This window comes from Nuphar pumila, chromosome 13, assembly GCF_984573655.1.
Source record: "Nuphar pumila chromosome 13, dmNupPumi1.hap1.1, whole genome shotgun sequence".
NCBI classification, from domain to species: Eukaryota; Viridiplantae; Streptophyta; class Magnoliopsida; order Nymphaeales; family Nymphaeaceae; genus Nuphar; species Nuphar pumila.
This window is the reverse complement of record NC_143261.1, coordinates 2,353,565-2,374,402: the sequence shown is the minus strand read 5'-3', so window position 1 is coordinate 2,374,402 and position 20,838 is coordinate 2,353,565. Positions and strand designations below refer to the sequence as shown.

Here is a 20,838-nt window from a genome sequence, read left to right as displayed (position 1 = left end):
GTATGTGAATGCACTACGTCATGTTAAGTAATCCCTGAGCGTATCCGACATCCTCGTTCGTGTCCGTGTGAGGTGCGTTGTGTACGTGATACGCCAAACCATTAAGCGTCTGTCTTGGTGAAACTTTTTAATCGAAGATTATACGGTTCGTGCGCCAATCATCTCACCTTATAAATAGCGATCGCAGAAATCCACGCCGTTGAGGACTCCCCAGATCTCAACTCTCTTTGTCATTCGTCACTCTCCTCAGCCGCTGGTGATCTCTCTCTCTCTCTCTCCATGAGAGTTAGGGTTTCATGTATCAGTTTAACGTTTAGGTCGAAGGAGGACCGCATCTGGATCTGCTCGTAAGCATCTCTCTATATCTCTGAAGTGTGAACATTTCGAATGGATTTCTCCCTTCGTTTGTGGCCAAATTTTGGTTTCATTTGGGGAATCCTGAATCCTGTGTTGGTTTTCGGTCGGATGTAGGATCGAACTCCTCCTTCCCCCCTCAAAGTTTTCTGTAATTATATGAATGTATCGGTGAAATGATGGCGGTAGTGTTATTTTTTTTCGCTGATTTCGGTGGATCTTGATCTTTTTCCCTTCTTCGATCTGCGTTTGAGTTTCCATCCATTTTTTTTTTCGAAATCAAGGTGTAGATCGTGATTTCTTAGTTCCTATTGCTATATTTTCTAGTTAATTTTTTTGTATCTCGAAGTCCCTGCATGATGTTGGTAGTGAATTCTCGTGCAGATTTGAGATTGTTCGCAGTCCTTTGTCCCTTTATTTTTTCTGAATCCTGGAAGCTTTTCGGAGTCAGTCTTCGTGAATTCTAGGGTTTCTTTGGGAAATCGAGTTTTTTGATATAGTTGGAAGAATGGATTCAGTTTTTTCTTTTTCTTTTTTCGTTTTTCAATCGCAAACCGGAAAGGATTTGTACACTATGCGCGTAGCTGATGGTTCTCTTGACGAGTTCGCGCCCTGAAAATTTAGAGCTTTTCTCTGCCGGAAAGTCATTTGGAAATTATTCTTCATACACTAATTAAAATCTAATAATTCTGAGCGGATCTGGTTCAAGAGATAGAATCATTCACTGGTTGAGATTATAACGAAATGCGTGCAGTTTAGTCGTCTTCATTATTTGGGTGCTCTTAGCTTCTTAGTGTCTACGTCCACTTGCTGGGTTCGCTCTTTTGTTAATCTGATTCGGTATTTTTGTGTTGTATTTGCACAGGGTCGAGCTTGATCTGGGTCTCTTTTGTCTGATATCTGCAGATCAGATCTGAATTCTCTAGGCAGTGTATCGGCTGCATGTTTCTAAACAACGGGGTTGCAGATCTTGAAGAATAGGATACAGGGAGAGGAGTGCTGTATCTCTAATATTGGGCCTGGATTTTAGGGCTTTGAGCTCTGTTTGTAATTGTGCCAGATTCAGCTAGGCCCATATTTACTGACCTTTGAAATTACAAAAATCCTCGAAAGAAAAGAAAAAGAAAGTTGGATTTGTAAAAACTCAAAGCAAGGATGATGAGGGGTCGACCAGATGGAGCCCAAAAGAAGAGCTTGGTCACTTCATTGTGTGTCATGGCGGTTTTTCTCTGTTTCCTTTTTGTATACTATGGGTCATTCTTTGGATCTGGAGGAAACCGTGGCACATCGGCATTTGAGTATGGGAGATCACTGAGAAAGTTAGGATCATCCTACTTTGGTGGGGATGAAGAGGCTGATTTGGTCGATAGGGGGCGGACGGAAGAGGACTCCAGGCTCGGGATGGACGATGGTGATGTTGATTTTGTTCCCAAAAGCTTTCCTGTGAGTTATTCCTGCTGCCTTCATACTGTTACTTAAGAATGGGTTAGTGTTACACTATTATCAGCTTAGTGGTGTAGTTTGTTTTCTGCTTCTATAGGTTTGTGACAATCGACATTCAGAGCTGATTCCCTGCCTAGACAGAAATCTTATATACCAGTTGAGGTTGAAGCTAGATCTGAACCTGATGGAGCACTATGAGAGACATTGTCCTCCTGCTGACAGGCGTTACAATTGTTTGATCCCACCGCCACGGGGTTACCAGGTGAGGACGGGGCATTTTGTGGTGAGGTGCATGTTTTGTAGGAAATCTTCAATATGCTACAGCAAATACCTGCAATCTTGCTGGTAAAGAAACATACACGAAACAAGTCCTTGTTTCACGTTTGCATCAGCTTAAGCATATAAAGAAATAAACAATTTCTTGTCCTATGGTCCAGAATGTTTCTCACATATATGTTTTATTTACATTTTAGTCCTGATACTTTTTATTTTTTGGTAAATGTGTATTGAAGATCCCAATCAGGTGGCCCAAAAGCAGAGATGAAGTATGGAAAGCAAACATACCTCACACTCACCTTGCCCATGAGAAATCTGATCAGAACTGGATGGTCGTGAAGGGTGAGAGGATTGTATTTCCAGGTGGTGGTACTCACTTTCATTATGGAGCTGATAAGTATATTTCTTCGCTTGCAAACGTAAGAGCCATGAATGTTCAGATTTAAATAATCTATTTCTGAACCATTGACAATGTGCCATCATCCTCAAGTGTTTATGCAATTAATCTAGTCCTTGATCAAATTGGCAGATGCTCAACTTCAGTGGCAATAATCTAAATAACAATGGGAACATTAGAACAGTTCTTGATGTGGGCTGTGGAGTTGCGAGTTTTGGAGCATATCTTCTTTCCTCAGATATAGTTGCAATGTCATTGGCACCCAATGATGTGCATCAGAACCAGATCCAGTTTGTATTGGAAAGAGGCATACCTGCATATCTTGGTGTATTGGGGACAAAGAGGCTCCCTTACCCAAGTAGATCATTTGAATTGGCACATTGTTCTAGATGTCGGATTGATTGGCTTCAAAGGGATGGAATACTGCTGCTGGAGTTAGACAGGTTACTGAGACCAGGTGGCTATTTTGCTTACTCATCTCCCGAAGCATATGCACAGGATGAAGAAGATCTCCGGATTTGGAGAGAAATGAGTGCTCTTGTTGAACGCATGTGTTGGAAAATTGCTGTCAAAAGAGACCAGACTGTGATTTGGATGAAGCCTCTTACAAATGATTGTTACATGAAAAGAGCACCTGGTACTCAGCCACCTATGTGCAAATCTGATGATGATCCAGATGCAGTATGGGGTGTGCGTATGGAAGCTTGCATTACTCCATACTCTGAGCGTAAGTAGCATAACTTTTGAATCCTATCTCTTGATCTTTTGCTACTTATCCCTGAGAACAATAGATTATGTACAATTTTTTCAAAACGTACAACAGTTGGCATGGAGCTAGACAAAGTACAGATTAAATATATTAGACCAAGTTGAACAATGTGTGGTTTGGGATTTTGTGATGCCTGAAGTTGCTTTGGTAGTTTTGGGTATATTTTAATTTTTGTTTATATTTTCGCAAACATGATAATTCCAGTTTAGATGAATTTTTATTATTGTTGTTTACCAAACATAAACTGAAAGTAAGAAAACACCTGGGTTTTGTATAGGCAAGAGGTCTTTAAATTTTCATGTTTATATTATGCCTTGTTTGTTTTTTACTACCAGCGCAAATTTAATGCATTTTGATTCAATAAAGGGATCAAGAGTAGAAACTACCGTGGGTTGACATAAGCCTTGTCGGTTCAACCTTAAACCATCACAATCCATGGGTCGAACCAGTGCTAATCATAAGTTTAATCTGAATTGTACCTGGATCCATTTAGTTCTATTGCAACCTCAATACATTTAGTTCTACATCAATTTTAATAGGATTGAACAAAACCTCATCTAGGTTTCTTTTGGGCCAATTTGAATACAATTAGAACAGCCATGAACCCAACTATTCTTAACCTCGATCCACATGGGTCAGGTTGATCCCTTATTAGTGGTGTCAATTTTGGATCCTATAAACTCATTGAACCAGTTGGGTCCAACCTAGGTGAAATCCATATACATCCAATCATGTACATTTAGGATTTGTTTTAACTTTTAACCAATTTGTCAACCAACCTAGAACGGTCTGATACCATGGATAGGTTTCCTCTATCAAAAAAATGTGCAAGTGTTTATGAACACCTTCTATTTATTGTTTATAATCACTAAGTAACATAAATACATTCAAACAACGCTTTCGACATTTAATAGAGTTTTCATGTGATACTAGTTTTGAATTGTCAAACTTTAAAATTGGATTTTTTTCCACATAGCATCTTAGTCCAAAAACATTTTCTTTTTCATCTTGTTGTTCATGTTTTCTGCATTTGTCATATCATAGGTGCATAGGGCTGGACGATGGGCCAGTCCAGCCCGACCCAGACCATATTTTGGAAGGGCCGAATGGCTCAATGAGTCTGCTCAATCCTTGATTATCAACTTGATGGGCTGGGCTTATCCCAGGTTTGGGCGAGCCCATGGCCCACCTATTAGGCCCATGCACATAATTGAGCTCGGTTGGGCCTGCACTGTATATGTGTGTGTGTGTGTGTGTATATATATGAAATGAAATGGGGATCTTCGAAACACGAGCTTAGATTAACAAGGGCAAGTGTCAAGAATGACACTAAAGCATAACCCTTAAAAAGGGTATAACTGGAAACAAAATAAAAAAAAATGTATTCTTTATTGATATGAAAAACCAATTGCTTAAGAAGCATTGGAATAAAATACAAGAGGGGCTGCACCCCTTTATATACACAGCTGAAAGAGGACTCAATAGAGCTGTTGGACACAGTCCAATAGCTCTATTTAGAGCTGTTGGAATGTGTCAGTCCAACAACTCTATTGCTAGTCAAGTCTGGACAGGACTTGACTAGCAACCGTCATTCTAGTTCAAACTGAACTAGATGACATAAAGACAAAAAATAAAAATAAAGGAAAAAAATTACAGAAAAGAAAGAAATGAAAAATGTATTTATATATATATATATAATAATATAATATTATTATATATACATATGTGTACAGTTTTACATTTTAACACTCTCCCTCAAACTTACGGTACAATGAGCGAAAGTTTGTCTAAGAGAAAGTGAAATCGGGGAGCATCGAGAGGCTTTGTAAAGAAGTCTGCTAACTGATATTCTGAAGTGACATATGGAAAATCAATTATCCCGTGTAGATATTCCTCTCTGACGTAGTGACAATCCATTTCGATGTGTTTGGTGCGTTCGTGGAATGTTCTGTTACTGGCAATGTAGATCGCACTTTTGTTGTCACAACACATTTGTGAAGCCTTTGTTGCTTCAGCTCCCATGTCAGCAAGCAGTCGTCGGAGCCAAACTACTTCCATGGTCGTGATTGCCATGGCTTTGTATTCAGCTTCGGTGGATGAGAGAGATACCTTCTGCTGTTTTTTACACCTCCACGGGATCAACGATTCTCCTAAAAAGACACAAAAGCCAGTGATTGAGTGTCTGTTATTGGGATCACCTCCGCAATCAGCATCAGTATATGCAATTAAATTAAGAGAAGATGAGGAAGATAAGAAAAGTCCTCGTGAAAGAGAGGACTTGATGTATCTGATAATACGCATGACTGCTCCCATATGAACAGAAGTAGGAGCATGTTGAAATTGACTTGCTGTATGAACATGTGCTATATCTGGTCTGATAATGGATAGATAGGAAAGTGCCCCGACAAGCTGTCTATAAGGAGTAGGGTTTGCAAGAAGTTCTCCATCATCAATCTTCATTTTAACATTAACAACTTCTGGAGTGTCAACTTTCTTATCATCAGTAATACCAGACCTGAAAATAATATCAAAAGCAAATTTAGTCTGAGATAATAAATATTCTTTAGGAGAATAAGCAACTTCAATGCCTAAAAAGTATCTCAACAAGCCCAAATCAGTCATTTCAAAATGAGATTTAAGAAGTGTTTTAATTGTTTCAACTCCCTGTTTATCGCTTCCGGTGATGATCATATCATCCACATAGAGAAGAAGCACAATGATCCCTGCATCAGAATTCTTAATAAACAAAGCAGTGTCAGTTAAACAGAATTGAAAACTAATATAAATCATAACACGACTAAACCTATCATATCAAGCTTTTGGTGCTTGTTTAAGTCCATAAAGAGTTTTTTCTAAGCGAAGGACTTTACCCTTAGGAATACTTAGACCAGGAGGGGGTTCCATGTATACTTCTTCAACTAGCTTTTCATTTAAAAAAGCATTTTTGACATCCATTTGAAAAATAGACCATTTTTTGATAGAAGCTAAGGCAATTAAGGTTCAGACAATAGTCATACGAGCCACCGGAGCAAAGGTTTCTTCATAATCAATCCCATATTCTTGGGCATAACCTTTGGCTACTAAACGGGCTTTATATCTTTCAAGAGTACCATCACTCTTGGTTTTAATTTTATAAACCTATCGACATCCTATAGTTTTCTTCCCTGAAGGAAGATCTTGAATATTCCATGTAGAAGCCTTTTCAAGTGCATCTAATTCAGCTTTCATGGCTTCTATCCATTTGATATAATTTTTTGCTTGAAAATATGTGGATGGTTCTTCATATGAGTGAATTAATGCAATAACTGCCCTATATGTGGGTGAAAAAGACTCGTATGATACAAACTTTCCTGGAGGCCTCGAGATTCATGATGATTGTCTAGTTGGAATGTTAGAATATTTTTCAAGTACACATGGAGGATTAGACTCTTGTCGCCTGGAATATTGAATACTAGTATCTCTATGAACTTCTTCATTTTCAACATTAAGATCAATAATTCTTTGATCATCATCAAAGTTACAATCAAGGTCATATTCATCAGATGTTGATATTAGATCTAGCAAAAATGAGTACTCAGTGACGTCTTTTAATTTTCTAAAATTAAAGAAACTCTCCTTTTCAAGAAAGGAAACATTTCTAGATATATATAGTTTATTATTTTTGAAGTCAAAACATCTGTAACCTTTCTGGTTTTCAGCATATCCTAAAAAGGCACAGGGAATCACACGAGAGGAAAGTTTATCATTTTTGTCAGTAAATATGAAACATTTGCACCCAAATATTCTTAGTCTGGAGTAGTTTGGAGAAATGTTCATAAGTTTTTCAATGGGAGTGATATTTTGTAACGAAGAAAATGACATCCTATTAATGAGATAGGTGGCAGTTAAGACAACTTCTGCGCAAAAGTCTTTCGGGACTTGATTTGCTATTAATAAAGTCCTAGTGGTTTCTATAATATGACGATGTTTTCGTTCTGCCAGTCCATTTTGTTGAGGTGTATAAGGACAAGATCTTTGATGTGTGATGCCATGCAATTTAAGATAATTTTGAAAATCTGTGGATAAAAACTCTCCCCCTGAATCTGTGCGAAAAATAGTAATATCATTTTGAAACTTGTTTTTAACCATATTATGAAAAGTTTGAAAGTATGAAAATACTTCAGACTTATGTTTGAGAAAGTACATCCACGTATATCGGGAGAAATCATCGACAAAAATAACATAGTAAACAAATCCTCCTTTAGAAATTACTGGTGCAGGACCCCAAACATCCGAGTGTATTAATTCAAGTGGTCTTGAAGAGAAAAAGGTTCTGTTCTGAAATGGTAATCTTTTCATTTTGCCGAAAATACAATCTTTACAATCAAATGATTCAGAGTTACAAAATTTCCCTAGATTTGGAAAATGTTGGATTTTGGCTATATGTGGGTGACCAAGTCTCTTATGCCACAATTTCAACTCTATTTTTTGAATATTATAACAAAAAGTTTTTTTCGGCATTTCCAAAAAATTCATGTAATAGAGTCCTCCTTCTCTATGGCCTTCCCCAATCAGCTTGCCTGACTGGCGATCCTGTACCCAACAACCATGAGAAGAAAAAGAAATATTACACCCATAATCAGAAATTTGAGATACAGATAAAAGATTTAAATTTAATTTGGGAACATGTCTAATTTCTGGAATAATTTTTTTTTGTTTTATAATTTTTTTCAAAATTTCCTATTCCTTCTATTTCAAGAGAAGTCCCATCAGCAGTAAAGACCTTTGACACACTTGTTTTATTTTTAACACATTTGGATAGACTTTGATTATTTGGGGTCATATGAAAAGATGCATTAGAGTCAAGAAGCTAAGAAATTTTACCTAGATCAGAAAAAGATGAGGCTGCTGCGCCGGTTAAAGCTTCAGATGAGGAAGAGACACCTTTGATGAGAGGCTGAAGAATCTCCATTAGTTGGGCCAGGGAAACTGGTGCATCCTGATCTTTAGGCTCCGATCCAACAATTGCAGCTCTTTTTTCTCTCAGCTTCTTAAGTTTGTGACATTGTGTCCTGTAGTGTCCCGGTTCATGACAGTGATGACAAATAACTTTCTTCTTATCATAGTCACCATTTTGTCGGTTAAAGTGAGGAGGCCTATATGATCGAACATGATTCCCTGGTCTAGACACGGCTAAAACGGAATCATCTTCAATTTTTAAAGAACCTTTCCGGAGACGATTTTCTTCCATTGTTAACTCTTCAATAGTTTCAACAATAGAAGGAATTTTTCCCCGGTGAAGTAGGGCCGATTTAGTGGTTTCAAATTCCGGCCTTAATCCAGTGATAAACTGGTAAAAATGTTCAGCATCGAGTTGTTTCTGACGAAGCTCGATGTCTTCGGCACAATGCCACTTTGGTTCTAAAAGGGAAAGTTCTTCCCAAAGTTCGGACAACCCATTGTAATATTCACGAATAGTTTTGTCTCCTTGTGTCATCATTCAAACTTTTTCTCGGAGGTTTCACACGTGTGCAATATCTTTAAGGGAATACATATTCTTAAGGTATTCCCATGCCTTATCGACATGATCAAATTTGGCAAGACTTGAGCATTTTTTAATGTCAACGCTATTGATAAGCCATGACATTATCTTTGCATGAGATATTCTCCATTCTTTCCATTTCTTCTCGTATGAGGCAATAGCCTTGATTTTCTCTTCTTCCGATAGAGGGATCTCTTTATCTCCCTCCTTTTTAGTAAGAGATAGCTTAGGTTCCGAATCGGAACCATCCACAATCCCCCATAAGCCTTTTCCCCATATATGGTGCTTCATGATTAAAGCCCATGTTACATAGTTCGTATCACTTAGTTTCATAGGCATGATGGTGACTTTATCATTGTCATCCATCGATTACAAGGAGAAAAAGAATAGGGATAGAAGAGAAATAAGAAGGAAAATGAAAAAGAAAGAAGAAAAAAAAAACAATACAACAAGATGTGAAATCTTCTCTAATGAAGTGATAAAACACTTCTCTTCAAGTGTCGAACACTTTTGCAAACGGGCACGGAAACCGATGCAGCTTTTCCTCAAGATTTAGTACTTCCGCGGCTCTGATACCATGAAATGAAATGGGGATCTTCGAAACACGAGCTTAGATTAACAAGGGCAAGTGTCAAGAATGACACTAAAGCATAACCCTTAAAAAGGGTATAACTGAAAACAAAATAAAAATAAAAATGTATTCTTTATTGATATGAAAAACCAATTGCTTAAGAAGCATTGGAATAAAATACAAGAGGGGCTGCACCCCTTTATATACACAGCTGAAAGAGGACTCAATAGAGCTATTGAACACAGTCCAACAGCTCTATTAAGAGCTGTTGGACTGTGTCCGTCCAACAGCTCTATTGCTAGTCAAGTCTGGACAGGACTTGACTAGCAACAGTCATTCTAGTTCAAACTGAACTAGATGACATAAAGACAAAAAATAAAAATAAAGGAAAAAAATTACAAAAAAGAAAGAAATGAAAAATGTATTTATATATATAATAATATAATATTATCATATATACATATGTGTACAGTTTTACATTTTAACATTATATATATATATATATATATATATATATATATATATATATATATATAGAGAGAGAGAGAGAGAGAGAGAGAGAGAGAGAGAGAGAGAGAGAGAGAGCTCAGACAATCATCCCACCAAAGCTGGGCTGGACCAGGCTCCAAATGTCTGGCTGAAGCCCAGCCAAACTGGTCAGGCGGCCCATTTCCTGGGGCTACCCGATCTGTTGCCCACCCCTGTAGGTGCATAACAATAGTACCTTGAATTATCTTGCAAGAACTTGTGTACATATATACATACATGCATATATATACTTATATATATATATTTATATCACAGGAAAAAAGTAACTTCAGCAGAAACTAAAATCCAAAAGAAGTCTTATGGCTGGAAAGTTTTTCTTATTTGGGACTAGATGAAAATATTTTTGTCAACATTCAAATGATGCACTTTAATTTTTACATTTTTTTGTTGTTGGTGTTACCCGAGATATGGGAGCCAGTATATGATGCTTAAGCGCTTAACATACCAATGTTCTATTTTCACATTTTGATTTCTCTCTGACTTATCAAATGTCCAAGTCGTAAAACATTTCAAAACTGTTGCTGTCATTACTTAATTCCTTGTTCTTTTCTTCATCAGGTTTTTCTTGTTCTCTTTCTGGTGTTTATTTTCCAACCTTCTAGGAGTTTTGTTAGACTCTGTTTGTTCTCATGACTTAAAGAAAAAAATCTTCTAAAATGGGAAAAATGTATTAATGAGTCAAGTGTTGAGCCCAGAAAAACTTGTGCATTGATCATGTAAATGTTGGTAATACTTAAAGAATGTTCATGTATATTCTTTCAATGAAATATTTCATAACATCTTGCATGTTCCTAATTCTCACTTGTCAAAGATTTATAATTAACTTGTATACATGGCACCAACACTTACAGATGACCACAGTGCCATGGGAAGTGGTCTGGCTCCTTGGCCAGCTCGATTGACTGCTGCTCCTCCTCGACTTGCTGATCTCCACATCACCCCAAGCTTGTTTGAAAAGGACACGGTAACTAGTCTTGACATAATAACTTTGAAACACACTGGGTCTGTGCATACCTACATGTTGCCATGTGTTTACCATGAAGGGTTGGTTGTCTATTTGTGCAGGAACTTTGGCAGCATAGGGTTGAGCATTACTGGAACTTGTTGAGTCCCAAGGTTAAAGAGGACACTCTAAGAAACGTGATGGACATGAATGCAAACATGGGTTCCTTTGCAGCTGCTCTCAGGGAAAAGCCTGTTTGGGTGATGAATGTTGTGCCTGAAGATGCACCAAGCACACTAAGAATAATATACGACCGAGGCTTGATTGGAACCACACATGACTGGTAAGAACTCGTAAAAGTCAGAAGCTGACATATAGATGTTGCCATATATGTCAGTTTGACACATGCATAATATCAAAATTATTAGTACACTGCACCATATATTATCCATTCATCTATTATTTTAGGTTAGGTTTGCATGCATCCTACAGTATAATAATAGTATAATATATTAGCACATCTTTGATTGCATTTTGAAGAGCTTGGATTTCCAATAGAAAAAGAGATGAATTCAACATTGTAACATATAGTTTGCCTGGATATTGCAACTCCGACTTTCATACCATTTATCAAACCATAAATACTATATTGCATTATATATTTTTTATGGTATGATACTTCGGAAAATTTTATCTGTTGTTTGAGCTGCATTCGGATGCATCCACTACTTAGGACACCTCTGATTGCATTGTGGAGTATTTAGCTGACCAAACTAAACAGGGCTTAATTTTTTTGTACCTCAATAGTACCGTCACCATGCCCTCTAGTAAAAAGTTATGGTTCCAAGTGTTATTTAGTTGGTTAGGCCATGTAGATGTGCTTGACATGGTTTGTTTAGTAAGAAACACTCTTTGGATCCGATTGTTTTGATGCAAAAACTGTTTCTTATGTTTGGTTCTGATGCATTGTGAGCTGTTGGATGGTTAGGTCCCACTATCATAACCGAGGGATCTTGGGTTCGAACACTGCAAGGGGTTATCCCCCAGCTTGCTTATTTTAGCACTCGTATGTGTGTGTAATACATTAGGGCATAGCTGCCTACGCCCCAGTTGAGCGAACTAAACAAATGTGTGGTAGTGCACTGTCCGTTGGGGGTAGGCAGCTACCCCTTCTCTCTCTCTCTCTATCTATCTATATATATATATATATATATATATATATATATATATATATATATATATATGGGTAATGGCGCCATTACATGCAAACGAGTTTGGATCCTGCATGTGCAAGTTGTTTTGATCCAAACTGACCTCATGGATGGGTTCAGCATGTTCAAAATAGTGGGAATGGGCTTTTGGATCATGTTTTTTTGATGAAAAAACACGATTTTATGACCCGGGAAAGTGATGCAGAGCAGGATGGACCCAGATCCATACAGCCGACCCGGTGGACTGGATTTGCACCATGGGATTGGTGATCGGATCCAAGTGGTGGATCTAATCCAGATTCCTATACCGAGACGCAGAGAAGGGGTCTCTCTTCGTACACACTCCAGACGTGCACACAGAGTACAAGACGGGACATCTCTGATCCAACAACACACTGGCGTTGTCTCGGGTCTGGAACCGGACCCAAGACCCGGATCCGACTGAAGCCCTTTAAATAAGCTTCCTAGGGTTGCATGAGGGGATTATTGAAGATCGAATCTACGCAGCCTCTCTTTTCTTTTTTTTCTGTTTGTTCAATTGCAGCCTTTGTTTCTTTCTTTCCCGTTGATTCCTTCGTTTATTTCCTGCATTCAGTCTTACGTGAATATTGTTTATTTCAGCCTACTGTTGTTATCTTATTTCAACTTTGTGCTATTGTTTGCCAGTTCTACAATTTCTTGTTTTTCTATTAGTGTCGTCGTTTTTCTTTTTGCCCATTGTAAGCATCATCAGTTTCTCAATTAAATCTGCTGCTCGAATCTGATGAACCGAGCCCTCTGTTGCTTCATTTGTCAATGCAATATTGAGTTCACACGATCGTAACTAAGGAGCGTCTGCAACGTCAATCCAGCCACTGGAGACGCTGATCCTGCCGCTGTGTTAATAGCCCTCAGCGTCGGCATCCACACGTCAGCGTCAGATCTGTTACGCGGCTGTTCGTTTTTTGGTCGTTGCGTCGAAGAGCAGCAACGTTAGCACCCGTTATCGCGAGAACATCGTGCCCCCACTGCACCAAAGTGGTATCAGAGCGCAGTGTTTCCTCCTCCGCCAGCGATATGGTTCAAGAGGCGAGGAGCGATCCGACAAACGGAAACGAGCAGGAGGATGCCGACAACAAGGGTCCAATGCTGCGTATGATGGAAATGATGACCAGAATGGAGGAAAATATGTCGAGGATGAACAAAGATATAGTTGGCATATCAAAGCGGCTGGACGGGATTGAGGATCGATTGGTCGCCCTCGAAACTCCGAGAGAGAGGCGTGCGACGTCAACCCAAACGCAGGGGGCAGATCTGGGTCGTCAGTCGATGCACGTTCAGCCTGTCCAGTTCATCGACCCAACTTCGGCCCTCCCTCTCCATTCTGATCTGCCTCCTCTACTCCAGACGAACCAGGGATCTACCATAAGTATGCCCCTTCCCTTGGGTGTACCTCGTTCACTGCAGCAGGCCCTTGCGGCTGCAGGACCCCATCTTCATGCTGGGTACTGCTGAAGGTCCAGGCTCGCGGCTGCGAGCCGCTGGGATACGCTGGGCCTGGCTGCCGATCCAGGTGTGTCGGCTCGACCCGGGAAGGCGAATTTTCTTGATGACTCTGGGCGTGGAAGCAAAAGGGCAACAAATCACTGGCCGGGTCTGAACCCGAGTTCACGAATACCGGACCTGGGCTTTGGTTTCGGGGACCACCCTTTGGGTCCCCGGGAGCGGGTCCGAGTGTCGATGCCCCTAACCCGACGTATCCAGTTGGGTTTGGTTTGCGGGTCGCCCTAAACCTGACCCAACCTATTAATTTTGAACCTCAAAATGGACTCTATACCGACCCAAACTCATATCGGTCCCGGACGGAGCTCCAGTTTGGATTTGAGTCGGGTCAGAACCAGACCCATACTCATCTGGATCGTGGATCGAGTTCAAACCAGGCCTTTTATTCCCACAACTCGATCCCGATCCGACCTATTCAAATCTAGGTCCGACGCGTAATTTAGGACTAGACCCGATCTAGATCCAATCGGGTGATTCATCCCAATACTACACTACCCAAACTCGGTACCCTCACCAGACTCAAGCCTTTAACCCAGTCCCGATCCAAAACCCAATACCAAACCCAATTCACTGCCCCCACCCTAATCCAGACCCATATTACCCTATTCCTACCCACCCAGTGTCCGAGACCCGGTAAACCTATCCACATTACATGGCTCCCCTCCACGGACAAGCCAGTCCAAGACAAATTCAGTAAGGACCAGTGCGACCTGAGCGTCGACCACCCATTGTTGGAGTACGCCAACACCCGCAGTTAGGCGAACAGGACCGCAAAGATGAAGCAGTGTGGGATGATGACACTTTCTGGACCGAGCATCCTGCAGGATTGGTGGAGGCCCGACAGCAGAGAGCACCAGAACGCCCCTCCACATACGGGGTGAAGCTGGAGCTTCCAGAGTTCGCAGGTCAGTTCGATGCGGAGCAGTTCTTCGACTGGTCTTATGTCGTCCAGTTCTTCTTTGACTACCACGATGTAGCTGAGCACCGTCGTGTGTCCCTAGCCTCTACTCGGTTGAGAGGCTTAGCACAAACGTGGTGGTTTGAGCTGCAGAGGTCGCGAGAGCGGCAGAGACTAGAGCGCGTGCAGTCGCGGGAAGAGATGCAGTCTAAGTTCGTGTCGTTAGATCACGCCGGGAGAGCGTACAAGGAGTACCTGACCCTGCGTCAAGGCATCAACATGGTGACGAAGTGCACTGCTGAGTTCCATCGTCTTTCCCTACGAGTGCAGATCGAGGAGACCGCCCACCAACAGGTCACAAGGTATATTTCTGGTATTCGTCCTGCTATTTTTGACGACTTCAGTTGTATCACAGTCGAGTCATTAAATCAGACAAGTAGTTATGCCATGAATGTGGAGGAGAAATTGAAAAAGAGGCAGGAACATAGGACACCTCGTAGTGATCAGTCCAGTCAACCTAAGTCGAGTTTCCTAACCAGGGGAGCGAGCTCCTCTAGGAAAGAAGACTCAAAGTCTACCCCTGGAGTCGACCCTATCAAACCCGATCAGTCTGGACCCGTGTACCACACCCGATCCAAAGGTAAGCCCACTGAGTCCACCGTTCGTTGTTTTAGGTGTCAAGAGTTAGGTCATATTGCGTTCAAGTGTCTCACCATGAGTAAGAACACCCATCTAGCAGATGGCATTGTTGAGTCTGCGTCCGATAGTGAGAGTGAGGGCGAGTCGCCTGTTGAGGGAGATGACGAGATGAAAGTCGTAGAGTTTGATGGCAGCATCAAAAATTTGTTAACCATCCGTCATGTTTTGACCACATCCCGAGAGTCGGCATCGACAAAATGGTTGCGGAATAATATTTTTAAAACCCGGTGCAACTATGAGGGGCGCATGTGTGATGTTATCATTGATACCGGGGTGTGCGAGAATATGGTATCCGAGAGTGTCGTGTCCACTTTGAACCTAAAAACAGAAAAATTGTCCCAACCTTACAAGATGGTATGGTTCAAGAAAGGGAACGATGTATCTATCACCCTGCGTTGTCCAGTTCGATTCTCCATGGGAGAGCATTACCACGATGAAGTGTGGTGTGATGTGGCTCCTATGAGTGCATGTCACATCCTTTTGGGACGTGCCTGGCAATTTGACTGTAAGACCATCCATGATGGTCGCAGGAACACGTACACATTTGTCTTTAAGGGTCATAAGATAGTTCTTCTTCCCACCAAGGATACTGGGTTTCCCCGGCTCGTGGGCCTATTTGACCGATCTTACCTCCTTGAGCTGCCAGAAAATTGGCACCTTTCTCCTACATCTAATGTGTCTGATCTAAATGCTTATTGTGGAGACAACAAGTCGTCAGAGCCGACTTTTTTCCAACCAGGAGAGAATGATGCAGAGCAGGATGAACCCAGATCCATACAGCCGACCCAGGCGGTGGACTGGATTTGCATCATGGGATTGGTGATCGGATCTAAGTGGTGTATCCGATCCAGATTCCCGTACCGAGACGCAGAGAAGGGGTCCCTCTTCGTACACACTGTAGACGTGCACACAGAGTACAGGCCGGGACATCTCTGATCCAACATCACACAGGCGTTGTCTCGGGTCCGGAACCGGACCCGAGACCCGGATCCAGCTGAAGCCCTTTAAATAAGCTTCCTAGGGTTGCGTGAGGGGATTATTGAAGATTGAATCTACGCAGCCTCTCTTTTCTTTTTCTTTTTTTCTGTTTGTTCAATTGCAGCCTTTGTTTCTTTCTTTCCCGTTGATTCCTTCGTTTATTTCCTGCATTCAGTCTTACGTGAATATTGTTTATTTCAGCCTACTGTTATCTTATTTCAACTTAGTGCTATTGTTTGCCAGTTCTACGATTTCTTGTTTTTCTAAGTCGTTTTTCTTTCTGCCCATTGTAAGCGTCATCAGTTTCTCAATTAAATCTGCTGCTCGAATCTGATAAACCGAGCGCCCTCTGTTGCTTCATTTGTCAATGCAATATTGAGTTCACACGATCGTAACTGAGGAGCGTCTGCAACGTCAATGCAGCCACTGGAGACGCTGATCCTGTCGCTGCGTTAATAGCCCTCAGCGTCGGCATCCACACGCCAGCGTCAGATCTGTTACGCGGCTGTTCGTTTTTCGGTCACTGCATCGAAGAGCAGCAACGTTAGCACCCGTTATCGTGAGAACATCGTGCCCCCACTGCATCAGAAAGTATTGCACATTGTAGGGCCTTGCCTTCGATTTTTGAGGCCTTGTGAAATCGTACATACTTGTCATTATTGGACGATTCAAAAGCCGATCCCCACTAAGTGAAACATGTAGATCACATCTGTAAGGTTGGGTTTTTGAAAAACAACCGAAAAAATCAAAAAATGAGATAAGGATGTTTGTAGGTCATGGCGACATGACCAAGTGTGGCCCCTATATATATATATATATAACATTAGGAGAAAATGATGTTAGAAGTGATTGTTGTACTCTTTGGTTGAAAACCAAAGTCTTGCTTTACTATCGTGTAGCTGCAATTGTCTCTGCTGTTGTGGCCATATGTTGTTACCATGTCATAAAGATTGTCTTTCCTTCTCTTGTTATCATCAGTTTTTATTAAAACTGAAAACTGCTGTTTCAGAATGACCAAACACCATTCAGTAGCGAGATATACTGATATTTGACCAAACACATTAATGTATTACGTTGGATGTGGGGCACTGATGCTCTGATATTTGACTCTTCTGCCTAGGTGTCGCAAATAATGCCATCTTCACTGACCATCCTTTAAATCCTCTTGAAATTAGAATTGCTCTCTTTGGCAGGTGCGAAGCATTTTCTACTTATCCACGAACGTATGACCTCTTGCATGCTTGGACTTTGCTTTCTGATATAGAGAAGAAAGGATGCAGTATGGAGGATCTGCTCATTGAGATGGATCGTATCCTCCGTCCACACGGTTTTATCATAGTCCGTGATAAACGGTCCATCATTGATTTCATTAAGAAGTACCTAAAGGCATTGCACTGGGAAGCAGTGGCTGAGCCCCAGCCTGAAGCAGAATCAGATGAAGATGAGGCTGTCTTCTTGATCCGGAAGAAAAAGTGGCAATCGGATGAGGCCTTCAGGAATTCAGCTTAAAAATGCTTCTGACATTCTCTTTGGTTTTTTTTGTTCTCTTATTTTCTTCCTAGCTGGTGCATGTCCCCAAGTATGGCCAAAAAGTGCTCAGAAATTTTCCCTTTTAGTGTTGTTTTTATTGGTCTATTCGAGCATATACTACTATTTATGTAGGAAAAGAAGGCAAGAATTCTGATTTAGGTTTTCCCTTTTCTATGATAACATTTTACTATTCTTTGAAGGAACGCCATATTCATATTGTGCATGTTTTCTTTTATGGATGATGGTGGACACACAAAAAGGTTATATTTTTTGCTAATTTCATTGTTCTTCCAGAAAGGCTGTAGGTGCGAAATGATACGTGTTAAATGAGTTTTTCAGGGGGTTTTCTGTTTTATTTTCCGTACAGATGTGATCTATGTACTTGATTCATAGGGATCAGCTCTTAAGCGTTCAATGGGTGAGTGAAAAACCAATGTTTTAAAATCTTTATAAATTTTTGAGGTTTCAAATATCATTTTTTTCATCAAAAATACATAACCAGGTGTGAATTTCTGTTAAATCATTCATGCCCAACACATTTATGGGGTCTAAACTCCAAAAAAAACACACACCAAGCCTACCCATCTCTCTCTCTCTCTCCATATATATATATATATATATATATATATATATATATATATATAGAGAGAGAGAGAGAGAGAGAGAGAGAGAGATTACTTAAAAGTGAAACTCAACAAAGCGTTGAGTCCCACAAGCACAAACACAACAAAAAAACATGAAAACACCAACAACAACAACAACTACGCCTTCATCCCAAAACAATTGGGGTCAGCGATATGAACCAAAAAAGAAATTCATTTTGGGTCTTCCACATGAATCATTTTCCTCCAATCATTTCTATCCAACGCCATGTCCTCGGTGAGGTTCAAAGCATTCATATCCTTTCCTATCATCTCCATCCAAGTCTTCCTAGGCCTACCCCGACCTCTTTTAACTAATATATTTTCCCATTTCTCCAACCTTCTAACTGGAGCATCATTAGGCCTTCGCCGAATATGTCCAAACCATCGTAAACGATTCTCTCGCATCTTATTTTCAATGGGTGCAACACCTACCTTCTTACGTATCTCTTCGTTCCGAATCTTATCTTTTATTGTATTTCCACACATCCATCTAAGCATCCGCATCTCAGCTACACTCATTTTTTGAATATGATGTCTCTTGGCAGCCCAACATTCCGTACCATATAGTAAAGCGGGTCTAATAGTCGTCCTATAAAACTTTCCCTTCAACCGCAATGGCATTCTACGATCGCACAACACTCCAGTAGCACTTTTCCATTTCATCCACCCAACCTTTATCCTATGATTTACATCTCCATCAATTTCTCCATACTTTTGAATGATGGATCCCAAATATTTGAAATAATCATTCACCGGTATATCTTGCTCACCAAGCTTCACTACACTCCCATCACTACTTCGTTGCTTACTAAACCGACATTCCATATATTCAGTCTTACTCTTACTCAACTTAAAACCTCTAGCTTCCAATGTCTGTCTCCATAATTCTAACTTAAAAAAAAAAAAAAACATGAAAACACCATTTACACAAAAACAGAAAAAACCTGAACACAAAACAAAAAACTCATCAAGGACCGCAGACATCCAGATGGAGATCGGTTGACGGCAGAGGCAGGGCTTTGAGATATATGCGGAAGATCGCATACACATCAGCCAAGACCCTATGAGTCAAACGGTTAAGGTTGAACGAGACATCCCAAAAAGTAACATCATTTCTGGCCATCCATGTGAACCACCAGACTGTAAATAACCAAACTCTTCAAATAGTCCTTCACTTCTTTTCACGTTTAATTATAGCAGGGCCGAAGATAAGATATAACGCAAAGCAGCCCTCCCGCACAACAACTGTTGGAGCCCTCCAAGTTTTAGAAAATAATTCTTGAAACACTTGACACGACCAAAAAAGATGTGTAGTTTCTTCAGTCTATCGATAAAGCACACACCAATTGGGAAACTGAAACCCCATCCTCTTGATATTGTTATGGGTTTGTATCCGATCATGAAGAATCAACTAAGCCAATACCTTGGTCCTCAAAGATGGTCCCTTCGCCCATAAAGCATTTTTGGGGATCCAGCTCGGACCTGGAAGTAAAAGAGAACGATAGACCTTGTGGACTTGGAAAACTCCTGCATTTGAGACTGCCCATTGAAGCCAAGATCTGTCTACCCCCACATCTAAATTCCTGTTAAGAAACAAATGCAATGCCCTAAACCACATTTTCCTCAAATCCGATGTGTATGATCCACGAGCCCCACCCGACAAACAACAAGCGAATCGATTAAACCATATTTCAGCCGGAGGAAGTTTGCACATGCATCCTGTGAAGTATGAGCCAACCAACACTGCTTCACAGCAAATGCCACACTCCTTTTACGCAAAGCAAAAATTCCTAAGCCAACCATAATCCTTGGCATAATGATGGAGTCCCATCCCACCAAGTGCCTCTTATAATGTCCATTTATACCACGCCACAAAAACCTTGACAGGACACACTTAAGCTGTTGCTCAACGTTGATAGGCATGACACAAACCAACATGAAAAATTCTGGAATCGCTCACAAAACATGCCTGATCAAAGTAATTCTGCTTGCAAGAGAAATATCTGGCATGCCAAGACTGGAGCTTAAGACACACCTTGTCAACAACCGGTGTCCATGATGTTTTAGAGGTTGGCTTGACTTGTAAGGGGAGCCCCAAGTACTTGATCAACAACGACCCTAAAGCGCAGTTGAAATTTTTTTCCATCGTGTTTGACTGGTCGGATCGTCATTCATAAACGTGACCAAACACTTATTTTCATTGAGCCTCAGCCCGGACAAAGCTGTAAAAAATATGAGAATAAGCCTTACGCAAAGCATCTGCTGTAGTGAAGCCCTTCTAAAGACTAGCATATCGTTTGCATATTGTATAATATACCTAAAAAAACCTTGGATATCCAACGACTGTACGAGGCCCCTTGTTTGCGCGCGTCTAAGAACCACAGTAAGTCCTTCTACCACTGTATTAAACAAAAGCAGAGATAACGGACATCCCTGCTGTAGGCCGCGCCACAATGAAAATTGCTCACCTTTTACCCCGTTAATGGACACCATGGCTTATGCATTGGTAAGGA

At 40.7% G+C, this 20,838-nt stretch overlaps 1 protein-coding gene across 3 annotated transcripts; it reads left to right on the top strand.

The window, feature by feature from the left end:
- The first annotated feature begins 197 nt into the window (after positions 1-197).
- Positions 198-17,904, top strand: LOC149817492 (putative methyltransferase PMT3). 3 transcript variants are annotated; one of them, XM_089986043.1, is made up of 8 exons: positions 198-347; positions 1,220-1,797; positions 1,895-2,059; positions 2,310-2,492; positions 2,603-3,197; positions 10,732-10,844; positions 10,946-11,166; positions 17,345-17,904. In XM_089986043.1, exons 2-8 carry the CDS (start codon positions 1,510-1,512, stop codon positions 17,658-17,660), a joined length of 1,881 nt encoding a protein of 626 aa, XP_089842169.1. In that variant the 5' UTR covers positions 198-347; positions 1,220-1,509; the 3' UTR covers positions 17,661-17,904. The 3 variants fall into 3 exon arrangements, with proteins under 3 accessions (XP_089842169.1, XP_089842170.1, XP_089842171.1); XM_089986044.1 differs by having other exon boundaries at positions 201-347; positions 1,261-1,797; XM_089986045.1 differs by lacking the exon at positions 17,345-17,904 and adding an exon at positions 16,446-16,598 and having other exon boundaries at positions 202-347.
- Positions 17,905-20,838: the final 2,934 nt, after the last annotated feature.